This window comes from Amblyraja radiata, chromosome 6 (genome assembly GCF_010909765.2).
Source record: "Amblyraja radiata isolate CabotCenter1 chromosome 6, sAmbRad1.1.pri, whole genome shotgun sequence".
NCBI lineage: Eukaryota > Metazoa > Chordata > Chondrichthyes > Rajiformes > Rajidae > Amblyraja > Amblyraja radiata.
The window spans coordinates 98,942,108-98,955,929 of NC_045961.1; the positions used below are offsets into that span (position 1 = coordinate 98,942,108).

At 44.1% G+C, this 13,822-nt stretch overlaps 1 protein-coding gene across 2 annotated transcripts in view; it reads right to left on the bottom strand.

Annotated features, from left to right (window-relative positions):
- Window positions 1–13,822, bottom strand: part of csf2ra (colony stimulating factor 2 receptor subunit alpha) — a 59,864-nt gene that overhangs the window by 17,809 nt on the left and 28,233 nt on the right. For both annotated transcript variants that reach the window (XM_033023314.1, XM_033023313.1), the window contains exons 2-3: window positions 9,118–9,262; window positions 1,588–1,745 (exon numbers count right to left, since the gene is read on the bottom strand). In XM_033023314.1, coding sequence (XP_032879205.1) covers window positions 1,588–1,745; window positions 9,118–9,205 — 246 coding nt within the window. In that variant the 5' untranslated portion in view covers window positions 9,206–9,262. The remainder of the gene's footprint in view (window positions 1–1,587; window positions 1,746–9,117; window positions 9,263–13,822) is intronic.

Sequence of the window (13,822 nt, forward strand, 5' to 3'; positions counted from 1 at the left end):
TGATTGATTGATTGATTGATTGATTGATTGATTGATTGATTGATTGGTTGATTTGTTGATTTGTTGATTGATTGATTGATTGATTGATTGATATAGCATGGAAATGGGCCCACCGTGTCCATACCGACCAATCATCACCAATTCACACCAGTTGCACATTATCCCAATATCTCATGCATTCCCCAGACAATGGGCAAGGTGCAGCGACCAATTAACCTACAAACCCACACATCTTTGTGAGATAGAAGGAAACCGGAGCTCCCGGAGAAAATGCATGCTGTCAAAGGAAAATGAAAATTCCACAGGGACAATACCCCAGGTCTAGATCACGGATGGATAGGTAGCATCTCGGGTCAGGACCCGTCTGAAAAACGACCTGTCCAAAGAAGGGTTCCGGCTCAAAACATCACCTGTCCATGTTCTCCATGAATGCTGCCTAACCAGGCTAGTTACTCCAGCACTTTATGTCTTTTTTTTGTGTAAACCATCATCTGCAGTTCATTGTCACTACATTCTAAAAAATAAACATTGTTTACCTGAAAATGCCTCACCATTCTCTCAGGAAAGAAGGGGCATTTGCGGCTGAACAATAAGTACTCATTCTCTTCCACCAAATATTGTTCCACATATCCAAGTAAACTGTTAAAGTATGAGATACATTCCCAATATCTTGAGTGAGCCCCACAAACTTCCGTAACTTAGAAGCTACAATCCCTTGGCTGGGATGTGGGACTAGCCAAGTTCGGTCTTTCTTGGTCGGCCAAGAGGCAAGAGGCTGAATCAACTCTGGGCAGCACGGTGGTGCAGCGGTAGAGTTGCTGCCTTACAGCGCCAGAGCCCTGGGTTCGATCCTGACTATGGGTGCTGTCTGTATGGAGTTCGTACATTCTCCCCATGACCTGCATTTGCTTTCTCCGGGTGCTCCGGTTTCCATCCACACTACCAAGACGTACAGTTTTACAGGCTAATTGGCTTCTGTAAATTGTAAATCGCCCCTAGTGGTTTAGATAATGCTAGTGTACGCGGTGATCGCTAGTCGGCGCAAACTAGGTGGGCCGTGGGTCCTGTTTCCACGTTGTATCTCCAAAATCTAAAGTCTCCTCTTGTGCCTTATAAGCCAATGGTTCTACTAATTTGTGGCACAAAGGTAATAAGGTCATAAGTGATAGGAGCAGAATTGGGCTATTTGGCCAATCAAGTCTACTCCGCCATTCAATCATGGCTGATCTATCTCTCCCTCCTAACCCCATTCTCCTGCCTTCTCCCCATAACACCTGATACTCATACCAATCAAGAATCTATCTATCTGCCTTAAAAATATCCATTGACTTGGCCTCCACAGCCTTCTGTGGCAATGGATTCCATAGATTCACCACCATCTAAAGAAATTCCTCCTCATCTCCTTCCGAAAGGAAGGTCCTTTAATTCTGAGGCTATGACCTCTAGTGCTAAACTCTCCCACTAGTGGAAACATCCTCTCCACATCCACTCCATATCCAAACCACATCCAAGTCTATCCAAAGAATCAGTGAAATGTACCAATTGGGTTTTAGCAGGAAAAACAGCAAGAGTTGATATTGCACTTACACTTTCCCACTGGGCAGCATCAAAGTATTTCTCTGTATATATATATTTAACTTTAAACTTAGTCATTGTCTCTTCACTGAGGTTACTATCCCATGCGAATGTCAGTACTCCAAACTGCATGTCCACAATCCTGAAGTTTGTCGGTGGATTTAGATCAGCTATTTACAAAAGAATAAATGGCAATGGTTTGATGATAATAATAATAATAATAATAATAATAATAATAATAATAATAATAATAATAATAATAATAATAATAATAATTTAATAATAATAATAATAATAATAATAATAATAATAATAATAAAATAATAATAATAATAATAATAATAATAATAATAATAATAATAATAATAATAATCATCATCATCATCATAATAATCATAATAATAATCATAATAATAATTATAATAATAATAAAATAATAATAATAATAATAATAATAAATACTTTATTGATCGCCTCAGGGAAATTCAGATACAAATACACAGCCAACAACAAAAGTAACAGGAAAGGTTAACTCAACAACAGTCGGCATGGTGGCACAGTGGTAGAGGTGCTGCCTTGCAGCGCAAGAAACCCGGGTTCGATCCTGACTACGGGTGCTGTCTGTCTGGAGTTTGCACGTTCTCCCCGTGACAGCATGGGTCTATATACAAGTATCAGCAAGGCTTAAACAATTTAAGACTTTTTCCACTGGTGGGAGAGTCTAGGACCAGAGGTCATAGCCACTGAATTAAAAGGCACTCTTTTAGAAAGGAGGTGAGGAGGAACTTGTTTAGTTGGAGGGTAGTTAATCTATGGAACTGATTGCCACGGAGGGCTGTGGAGGCCAAGTCAGTGGATATTTTTAAGGCAGAGATGGACAAATTCTTGATTAGAACCAGGGTCAAGGGTTATGGGGAGAAGGCAGGACAATGGGAGTAGGAGGCTGAGATCAGCCATGATTGAATTACAGAGGAGACTCGATGGACCAAAAGGCCTAATTCACCTCCTCTAACTTGTGAAATGAGTTTGCATTGAGGTTTTGTACAGTGAACCTTACATCCTGGTAGGAAGAATACTACAAGCAAGAATGTGTGACCTGTTCTAGACGTCAGTGAAAGGATTAGTGGAGTTGCTAAATTATCCTTGAGAGCGGCCTCAGTTGAATGTTCTCAACCCAGTCTTATTTTAAGCCTCTTCGACATTTCATTCTGTGGTGACATCGTGCATTTCAACATTCATTCTCACACTTTTTGTTCACAGGCTAAACCCACAAAGCATATGTTTTCTTAATTTTATCATTTCCCTATCTTGACCTTACAGTAGATGTGGCACAATATCCATCTGTTTATCTACTTTAATCTGCAAAGTACATCTCATAGTTCCTGCTGTTCACACTAACATTACTTCTGTTTCCAGTAAAAAGTTAGCTTTGGCATGTTCCAGATAATCATTTTCAATGGTGGCATTTTTATAGGGTGTAGTTCCAGAAAATGCAGCCTTATTAGTCATGGCCGACATGAGAATTGAGGCCCCATCAGCTTGGCGATTGTTTCGCTGAAACAAAGAAACATAGAAAAATAGGCGCAGGAGTAGGCCATTCGGCCCTTCGAGCCTGCACCGCCATTCAATATGATCATGGCTGATCATCCAACTCAGTATCCTGTACCTGCCTTCTCTCCATACCCCATGATCCCTTTAGCCACAAGGGCCACATCTAACTCCCTCTTAAATGAATTGGCCTCAACTACCTTCTGTGGCAGAGAATTCCAGAGATTCACCACTCTCTGTGTGGATTTTCTTTTTTAAATCTCGGTCCTAAAATATTTCCCCCTTATCCTTAAACTGTGACCCCTTGTTCTGGACTTCCCCAACATCGGGAACAATCTTCCTGCACCTAGCCTGTCCAACCCCTTAAGAATTTTGTAAGTTTCTATAAGATCCCCCCTCAATCTTCTAAATTCTAGCAGAGTTTCTAGCGAGTACAAGCTGACCACCTCCGCTCAGTCGCATTAATCAAGCTGATCTCCCGGTGGCCCAGCACTTCAACTCCCCCTCCCATTCCCAATCTGATCTTTCTGCCCTGGACCTCTTCCATTGTCATGGTGAGGCCCAGCGCAAATTGGAGGAACAGCACCTCATATTTCGCTTGGGTAGTTTACATCCCGGCGGTATGAACATTGACTTCTCTAACTTCAGGTAGCCCCTGCTTTCTCTCTCCATCCCCTCCCCCTTCCCAGTTCGCCCACTCATCCTCCATTCTCCGCCTACATTCTTTCTTTGTCCCTCCCCCTCCCCTGACATCAGGCTGAAGAAGGGTCTTGACCCGAAACGTCGCCAATTCCTTCTTTTCATAGATGCTGCCTCACCCGCTGAGTTACTACAGCATTTTGTGTCTACCCCCATCAGCTTAGATTAGTTTAGTTTAGTTTAGTTTAGAGATATAGCGTGGAAACAGGCCATTCGGCCCACCGAGTCCGCGCTGACCAGTGATCACTGCACACAAATGCTAGGGACAATTTACAATTAAACTGAGCCAATTAACCTCCAAACCTGTACTTCTTTGGAGTGTGAAAGGAAACCGGAGATCCCGGAGAAAACCCACGCAGGTCACAGGGAGAACGTAGTAACTCCACACAGACAGCACCCGTAGTCAGGATCGAACTCTACCACTGTGTCACTGTGTTGCCTAAATGATCTACCTGTCATGTGAATAGATTGTTCACGTTCATTTGAGAGTTGGCGGCATGATAGCGCAGCGGTAGATTTGCTGCCTTACAGCGCCAGAGAACCGGGTTCGAACATGACTTCAGGTTCTGTCTTTATAGAAACATAGAAACATACAAAGATAGAAAGTAGGTGCAGGAGTAAGCCATTCGGTCCTTCGAGCAAGCACCACCATTCAATATGATCATGGCTGATCATCCAGAGTCAGTATCCTGTTTTTATCCTGCTTTTTCACCATATCCCTTGATTCCATTAACCCTAAGAGAAATTTCTAACTCTCTTTTGAATACATCCAGTGAATTGGCCTCCACTGCCTTCTGTGGCATAGAATTCCACAAATTCGCAACTCTCTGTGTGAAAAAGTTTTTCCTCATCAGTTCTAAATTGCCTACCCCTTATTCTTAAACTGTGGCCCCTGGTTCTGGACTCCCCTAACATCAGGAACATGTTTCCTGCCTCTAGCATGTCCAATGCCTTAATAATTTTATAGGTTTCTTTCGGATTCGCTCTCATCCTTCTAAATTCCAGTGAATACAAGCCCAGTTGACCCATTATTTCGTCATATGTCAGTCCCGCCATCCCGGGAATTAACCTGGTGAACCAACACTGCACTCCCTCAATAACAAGAATGTCCTTCCTCAAATTAGGAGACCAAGACTGCAGACAACACTCCAGGTGCAGTTTCACCAGGGCCCTGTACAACTACAGTAGGACCTCCTTGCTCCTATACTCAAATCCTCTCGCTATGAAGGCCACCATGCCAACATGCCATTTGGTTTTTTTTACTGCCTGCTGAACCTGCATGCTTACTTATGGAGTTTGTACGTTCTCCCTGTGTTAATATGGGTTCACTCCGGGTGCTCCGGTTTCCTTCCTCATTCCAAAGACGTATAGGTTTGTTGGTTAATCGGCTTCTGGGAATTTGGAGTTGTCCCTAGTGTGGTATAGTGCTAAGGCACGGGGTGATCACTTGATCATGTGGACTCTGTGGTTCCACACTGTATCTCTAAAGTATAAAGTCTAAAAGTGCTTCTTCTGTTATCTTGGACAATAGTGTACCTTTGATCAATGTCATCAGAAATAGGTCACGTTGTTCGGCATGGTTGAACACAAATTGCCGATGTCCGCAAGAAATTGTGGAGAAACATATAAACATAGAAAATAGGTGCAGGAGTAGGCCATTCGGCCCCTCGAGCCTGCACCGCCATTCAATATGATCATGGCTGATCATCCAACTCAGTATCCTGTACCTGCCTTCTCTCCATACCCCCTGATCCCTTTAGCCACAAAGCCCACATCTAACTCCCTCTTAAATATAGCCAATAAACTGGCCTCAACTACCTTCTGTGGCAGAGAATTCCAGAGATTCACCACTCTCTGTGTGAAAAAAAAAAATCTCATCTCTGTCCTAAATGACTTCCCCCTTATCGTTAAACTGTGACCCCTTGTTCTGGACTTCCCCCCAACATCGGGAACAATCTTCCTGCATCTAGCCTGTCCAACCCCTAAAGAATTTTGTAAGTTTCTATAAGATCCCCCCTCAATCTTCTAAATTCTAGTGATTACAAGCCGAGTCTATCCAGTCTTTCTTCATATGAAAGTCCTGACATCCCAGGAATCAGTCTGGTGAACCTTCTCTGTTCTCCCTCTATGGCAAGAATGTCTTTCCTCAGATTAGGAGATCAAAACTCTACGCAATGCTCCAGGTGTGGTCTCACCAAGACCCTGTACAACTGCAGTAGAACCTCCCTGCTCCTATACTCAAATCGTTTTGCTATAAATGCTAACATACCATTCGCTTTCTTCACTGCCTGCTGCACCTGCATGTCATGGTACACCAGTTGTGGATGTACGCCATTCTACGCACAAACAACCTCCTGCTACCCCACTACCCGTCCCACTCCCCTGTCCCGTTAATTCCATCTACACGGCACGGTGGCGCAGCGGTAGATTGGCTGGCCTTCCAGAGCTTACTGCACCAGATTTCGGGGTTCAATCCCGTCCACGGGTGCTGTCTGTGCGGAGTTTGCACTTTCTCCCCATGACCGTGTGGGTTTTCTCCGCGATCTTCCCACACTCCAAAGGAAGGACAGGTTTGTAGGTTAATTGGCTTGGTATAAATGTAAATTGTCCCTAGCGTGTGTAGGTGTCTAGTGTTATGCCCCTCGTCCCACTTAGGAAACCTGAACGGAAACCTCTGGAGACTTTGCGCCCCACCCAAGGGTTCCGTGCAGTTCCCGGAGGTTCCCGGAGGTTTTTGTCAGTCTCCCTACCTGCTTCCACTACCTGCAACCTCCGGCAACCACCTACAACCTCCGGGAACCGCACGGAAACCTTGGGTGGGGCGCAAAGTCTCCAGAGGTTTCCGTTCAGGTTTCCTAAGTGGGACAGGGGCATAAGTGAGCGAGGATCGCTGGTCGGTGCGGACTGAAAGGCCTGTTTCCATACTGTATCTCTAAACTAAACCAAACCATGTTGACTTGGGGAAGCAGCCTAAATAATCAAGGACCACATCTCCCCTCTCCTGTTGGGCTGAAGGCACGTACCACCCGATTCACGAACAGTTTCTTGCCCCTTGTTATCAGACCACTTGTTGCAGGGGAAGGAATAGTGCGTGTTTCCTCTTCATATCGTGTCCACACACAAGATTAGAAGCTGTTCAGCCAGAGCTGGACACACCTCTCAGCATCTGCACACAATGGTGTCTGTCTTGTCACTTCCTCTGCTTCATGTGCGTGGTGGTGGTGGAAAGCTTGGTGGAAGCAGGGCCGTGACGTGAACGCCCTTTCCTTGACCCCATAACGCAGGCAAGTAAACAGGGATGTGGATTGTGCTAGTGTAGTGACAGGGAACTGCAGACAAATCCTAAACGTAGAGATAAGGGAAGCAGAGGTGGCGACACACAGGAATTTCTTTGATTATGCTATAGTGTGCACCAATCCTTGTAACAGAAAAGTGGATCTACTTTTTGGTCAACTAAGTTAAACTTGTGGATAATCATTTTAGTCTGTAATCCACACATTGTTTCCTAATTAAGTCTTTCTGTAATCGGTGCTTTCACGCTATCTATTCCCCTCATCATTTTTTTATGTATCTCAATAAGATCACTCTCAGCCTCCTGCACTCCAAAGACAGAACCTGCCCAACCTGGCTTGACAGTTCAGGCCCTCGACTCCGACCGACATTCATATAAATCTTCTCAAGAACCAGGTGAGATTTTGGGTAGACAAAAGTGCTGGAGAAACTCAGCGGGTGCAGCAGCATCTATGGAGCGAAGGGAATGGGCAACGTTTCGGGCCGAAACCCGTCTACAGACTATTGTTGGGTGGGGGTGGCGGGCGGAGATTTGGGGTCAGGACCCTCATTCAGACTGATGGAATGGGGGGGTGGGGGGGTGGGGGGGGGTGGGGGAGATAGGTGGTAGAAATAGATGGTGGGAAGGGATGGGGCAGGAGCCAGCAAGTGAAACGTGGATCCAGTGAAGGAGGGGATGTTTGGCAGATGAATCAGGTTCGGGATAGTAGAATGGGGATGTGTCTCATTTAGTTTCCCACCTGGGCTGAAAGGACTCTTTCCATTTTAACCTTTCGGTTGGATTTGACCGTCCAAAACCTACGCTGTTCATCATAACTTATCAGCTGTTTCAACATATAAAGGGTTGCAAATTGTTCTCCACCCTCAGTTTGGCCCAACCACCCTTCCTTATCAATTAGTGGCAGATATAATAACGTACATCAACACTTTTAATATATGTCCAAATTCTACTTACTCTGTGGCAAGTAAATATTTAAAAAATAGAACTGTGTATTAAGGAATTATCTTATTGAGGTGTACAAAAATCATGAGAGGAATAGATCGGGTAGACGCACAGATTCTCTTGTCAAGAGTAGGGGAGTTGACAATAGACAATAGACAATAGACAATAGGTGCAGGAGTAGGCCATTCGGCCCTTCGAGCCAGCACCGCCATTCAATGTGATCATGGCTGATCATCATTAACCCGTTCCCGCCTTCACCCTATATCCCCCTGACTCCGCTATCTTTAAGAACCCTATCCAGCTCTCTCTTGAAAGTATCCAGAGAACCGGCCTCCACCGCCTTCTGAGGCAGAGAATTCCACAGACTCACAAATCTCTGTGAGAAAAAGTGTTTCCTCGTCTCCATTCTAAATGGCTTACCCCTTATTCTTAAACTGTGGCCCCTGGTTCTGGACCCCCCCCCCCACCCCCCCAACATTGGGAACATGTATCCTTCCTCTAGCATGTCCAAACCCTTAACAATCTTATATATTTCAATAAGGTGCCCTCTCATCCTTCTAAACTCCAGAGTGTACAAGCCCAGCCGCTCCATTCTCTCAGCATATGACAGTCCCGCCATCCTGGGAATTAACCCTGTAAACCTACGCTGCACTCCCTCAATCGCAAGAATTGAGAACCAGAGGACTTAGGTTTCAGGTGAGGTGTGATCAATTTAATAGAACCTGAGGGGTATTTTTTATTCACAAAGGGTGGTGGATGTATGTAAGTTGCCAGAGGAGGTATTTGAGGCTGGTACTATCGCAGTGTTTAAGAAATATTTAGACAGGTACATGGATAGGACAGGTCTAGAGGGATATGGGCCAAAGCAAGCAGGTGGGACTAGTGCAGATGAGACCTGTTGGCCGGTGTGGACAAGTTGGGCCAAAGGGCCTATTTCCATGCGGGTAAGTCTCTATGAACCTATGACTATGTATGTACAAACGAGATTAAACAAATGGTGAAACTTGGCTCGAACAAGACAGGCAAACAAACCTTGTATTAAATAAACGATCAATACTTACTAAGATTGTCTGTGTGATCCGGACTATTATAACTTGAACCATTTGATAATGCAAAGAAGATCGCAAGATAAGCAATTAGAAGGATCATGATGGAGATCGTGCAATACTGTCAGTTCAGAAATGATAATTTGGGTAATGAAAAGCTCTGAAAATAAAATAAAATAAATCCATGTTATTAAATTTAAAACACAGTTTCAAACGGATTGTTGTTAAACTGGCTCTCAATTAGTAAGTAGGTCATACTGAATTCTCACGTGAAAGATGGCATTGTCGGCAGTCTAACAGTTCTGCACATGGACTTGCAGGCAAGCCTCTTTAACGGTGATATCATACTTGCCTCCACCACCATCCCTGACAGTGTGTTCCAGTGTGCCCTGCACCTCCTTTCAACTTTGCTCACTCACTTTAAACTTATGGCCTTTTGCGTTTGAATATGAGCAGCATGTGTCGTTTTCTGCAATCCAGTTTTACAGACCAAGTGATTATTACAAAATAAAATCACCGAATATCTGCAGCATGAAAGGAAGGTCTTTTTGGCCCATTGACGTCATATTGACTCTACAGTCAAAAAGGAACGACAGAGGATGTACTTCCTGCAGCACAATCTCTGGGGTGGAAGATTGCAACCTTCATGTGGTCCGCCCTGTTTCGACTAATGCAATTAACTCGACGTGCACAAACGGAAGATCAAATAGAACAAGTTGTCCAACAACTTTAGGCTGTGCACGCCACACGAAAGAAGAAGAAGAAGAAGGAGCACAATCTCTGACCCCTCTCACCCTGGGTGCAAACTCTTTGAATCACTTAAAGAGGGTTTCAGACAAGCACATGGATATGCAGGGTCTATGATGGGGGAGGGGGTATACTGACCAAGCATAAACTGATGAGATTAATTTACCTGGCATCATGTTTGGTACTTATATGCCCGTTCCTGCGCTGTACTTTTCATAAGGTCATAAGTTGTAGGAGCATAATTAGGCTATTCGGCCCTTCAAGTCTACTCAACCATTCGATCATTGTCGATTTGTCTTTCCCTCCTAACCCCATTCTCCTGCCTTCTCCCCATAACCCCTGCCTTCTCCCCATAACCCCTGCCTTCTCCCCATAACCCCTGACACCCGTACTAATCAAGAATCTGTCGATCCACATCTTAAAAATATCTATTGACGGCCTCCACAGCCTTCTGTGGCAATGATTTGAAATACCTCAGAAGAGGTAAACGCCTCCGTTGCCATGCTGTGAGGTTGAGAAGGAGTTTATTCCCTGAGGCCATTAGGACTGTAAACTCCTATCTCACCAGGGACTAACTTTTACTGTACCACTCTACCGTTTTTTTTTTTTAATTGCTAGTTTTTTTTCCCTTTTTCCTTCCGCCCACAATATTTAATATGTAAAAGAATATGTGATTCTGTTCCATTCCGTTTGTAGTTTGTTTGGTTGTTTGTTTGTTTGTCTTTTTGCACAAAGTCCGCGAGCATTTCCCCTTTTCATTTCACTGCACATCTCGTATGTGTATGTGACGAATAAACTTGACTTGACTTGAGATTCACCACCCTTTTCTATGTTCTGCGTTCCATATCATTTTTGCTTATCGTCACGTGTACTGAGGTACAGTGAAAAGCTTTTGTTCCGTGCTAACCAGTCAACAGAAATACAATCGATCCATTTACAGTGTCCCGTCAACAGGGGCTCGAAGCCCATGACCGAGGAAGAACTAAGGGAAGGACTTGAACTTTATTTCCCCTTCCATCACAGTGAGGAATGTGTAGGAGTCACTGTGGTGGATGTTCATGTTAAAATGTGTTTTTTTGAGTGTTCTGTTACTTTTAATTGTATGACTGATCTGGCCAATGAAATTCTTTGTATGTTGCAAAACATACTTGGCGGATAAAGTGTGATTCTGATTCTGATTCTGTATAGATACATTGATAAGGGAATAACGTTTAGTGCAAGGCAAAGCCAGCAAAGTCCAATCATTGATATAGTCTGAGGGCCATCAAAGAGGTAGATAGTACTCCGGCACTGCTCTCTGGTTGTGGTAGAGATACCATCAATATCAGATTAAAATCAAAATATATCATCAATATGCAGAGGTGAAAGTAACTTACATTTCTTACTGGCTTGGTTATATCACTAACTTTGCAGATAGCACTCTAATGATTGTATCTGCTACTTTCTTACTAATACCCCACCCTATCTTGTAGCAGTAAACTTTCATCCCTGTCGATAAATAAGGCCAAAAGGAATTCTGAAAATGTTAGTCCCATTGAAGTCACAATGCATAAAAGAATCTTTCTCCAAGGATTCGCAGCATACACAGTACTTTTCCTTTGGGAGATCTGTATGGGGTCAAATCAGCGATATTACCGAATGTTACACTGAAATTTTAAATCAAGTATTATGATGAAGCTTTAGCACCCTTCATAGATTTGGAACTTTGGATAGGGTAGGTTTGGAGGGATATGGACTAAACACAAGCAGGTGGGACTAGTGTAGCTGGGGCATGTTGGCCCGTGTGGGCAAGATGGGCCAAAGGGCCTGTTTCAACAGTATCGTTCTATGACTATGACTCTATGACTATATGACCCAATCTTAGTCATAGAGTCACACAGTGTGGAAACAGGCCAAACTTACCCATGATGATCAATAAGCCCCATCTACACTGGTCCCACCTGCCTGCGTTTGGCCCATATCCTTAAGCGGCGTACAAGAGTTAACCAGAGCTTAACATCGTGGGAACCTCGTGCGATAACAGTACGGCATTCGTGGACCACCGTGGACCACCGTAGCGCTAACGGCAGGTAATCGTGTATCTTGGTCACTCGGGAGAAAATTCAAGAAAGTTTGAATTTCTCCAAGAGTGACTTGTACACTTGTGGTTGAGCATTGCAACATTATATGAACGTAGTGGCCAGTGCGATATCCGTAATAACTCTTGCGGGTACCGTGGGAACTCCTGCGAACGGTGAACCCGGAAGCTGGACAGAGGGGACAGAAGGTGAGTAAAAATTGTCTTCTGTGGGATTGAATTTAAAAAATAAATAAAAATAAAGATTTGCATCCGCATATGGACATCAACTTATTCATGAGTTATGTTAATGAGATTAAAGAAAATAACTATAATCTTTAGAAGGGACTTTAAAAGGGACTTTACTGAAAGGTTACGCATTTTTATGGTCCGTGAGAAATTTTTCACATGTACTTCTTTGAGAGATACAGCTCGGAGTCCTCGCCGACTAGCGATCGATGCCTTTCCGAAGCAGGGTCTGGAACGCTACCAATCAATGTTCTCCAGAGACCCGTGTAAGGAGTGAACTGCACATGCTGGTTTAAACCGAAGACAGACACAAAACGCTGGAGTAAATCAGCGAGTCAAGCAGCATCTCTGGAGAAAAATAGCTGATGTTTCGGGACGAGACACATCTTTAGACTCAATTCCGATTAGGATGTCTGAAGAAGGGTTCCGATTCGAATCGCCACCTATTCTTTTTTTCCAGAGATATCGAGACCCTTCTGATATGCTGCCTGTGGTCGTAACCTTTCAGTAAAGTCCCTTTTAAAGTCCCTTTTAAAGATTATAGTCGAGGGAGAGGAGGGGGAGACAGATGGGGGTGTCTTCATTTACTGGCAGCGGGTGTCTGTCACTGAAACAGGCAGGTGAGATTTCACATCCACCTTGTGTGTGCCTCTCTCTCTCTCTCCCTCCCTCTTACACAGGCTGAGAGACTCTGCCTCTGTGAGTGTACGTCTCTTTCTCCCCCTCTCCCACACACAGTAAGACCGAGGTACTGTGCTCAGTCCATCTGTGTCTCCCACATACACAGTAAAACATGTCTCCAAATGAGCCAATTCAACCAAGGGAGGATATTTATAGTGTGTGAAAAAAAAAGTTACATCATTTGTGTCACGTGTAGTTCACGATGTTCATTCAAGATTTAACGCGAAAGCTCGGGAGACGGACAAGTCACTCGCACAAATAACAGAAATGCCGAGTACCATGGGAACTCTTTATCTACCCCCGTTATATCGTGCGAGACTCGTGCTGGACCACGACCACTTCACTCTGGTGACATCTTGCGTCAACTCGCCCCGTGAAAAAGCCCCATTACAAACCATGTCTCTATCTAATTGTTTCTTAAACTTTGTGATTGTACCTGCCTCAACTACCTCCTCCAACAGCTTGTTCCATACACCTATCACCCATCAAGATGCATAGGCAGATGGAATTAGTTTATACTGGCATCATAGTCAGTACAGATATGGTGGGCCAGAGGGACTGTGCTGTACAGTTCAATGTTCTGGAAATGGATCAAATAATAGGTGACAAGTGTTGGGTCTTCCATGGATGTACAATCCATACCTTTCAGCGGTGGGCCAGGACTCATCCTGAAAGGGTTTCTGCTATCTTCATCATGGTGGTATCAATATGGAAGTCTTCAATGAAGTGAGGAGTGCCCTCAGTGTATACAGCGATATATAGATCAGAGCCAATGTGCAGAGAGGAACTGCAGATGCTGGTTTTAACCGATAATAGACACAAAATGCCGGAGTAACTCAGCGGGGCAGGAAGCACCTCTGGAGAGAAGGCATGGGTAATGTTTTGGTTCGAGATCCTAGTTCAGACTGAAACTACAGACAGCCACAGCAAAACATAGAAACATTTAAAAAAATGGGTGCAGGAGTAGGCCATTCGGCCCTTCGAGCC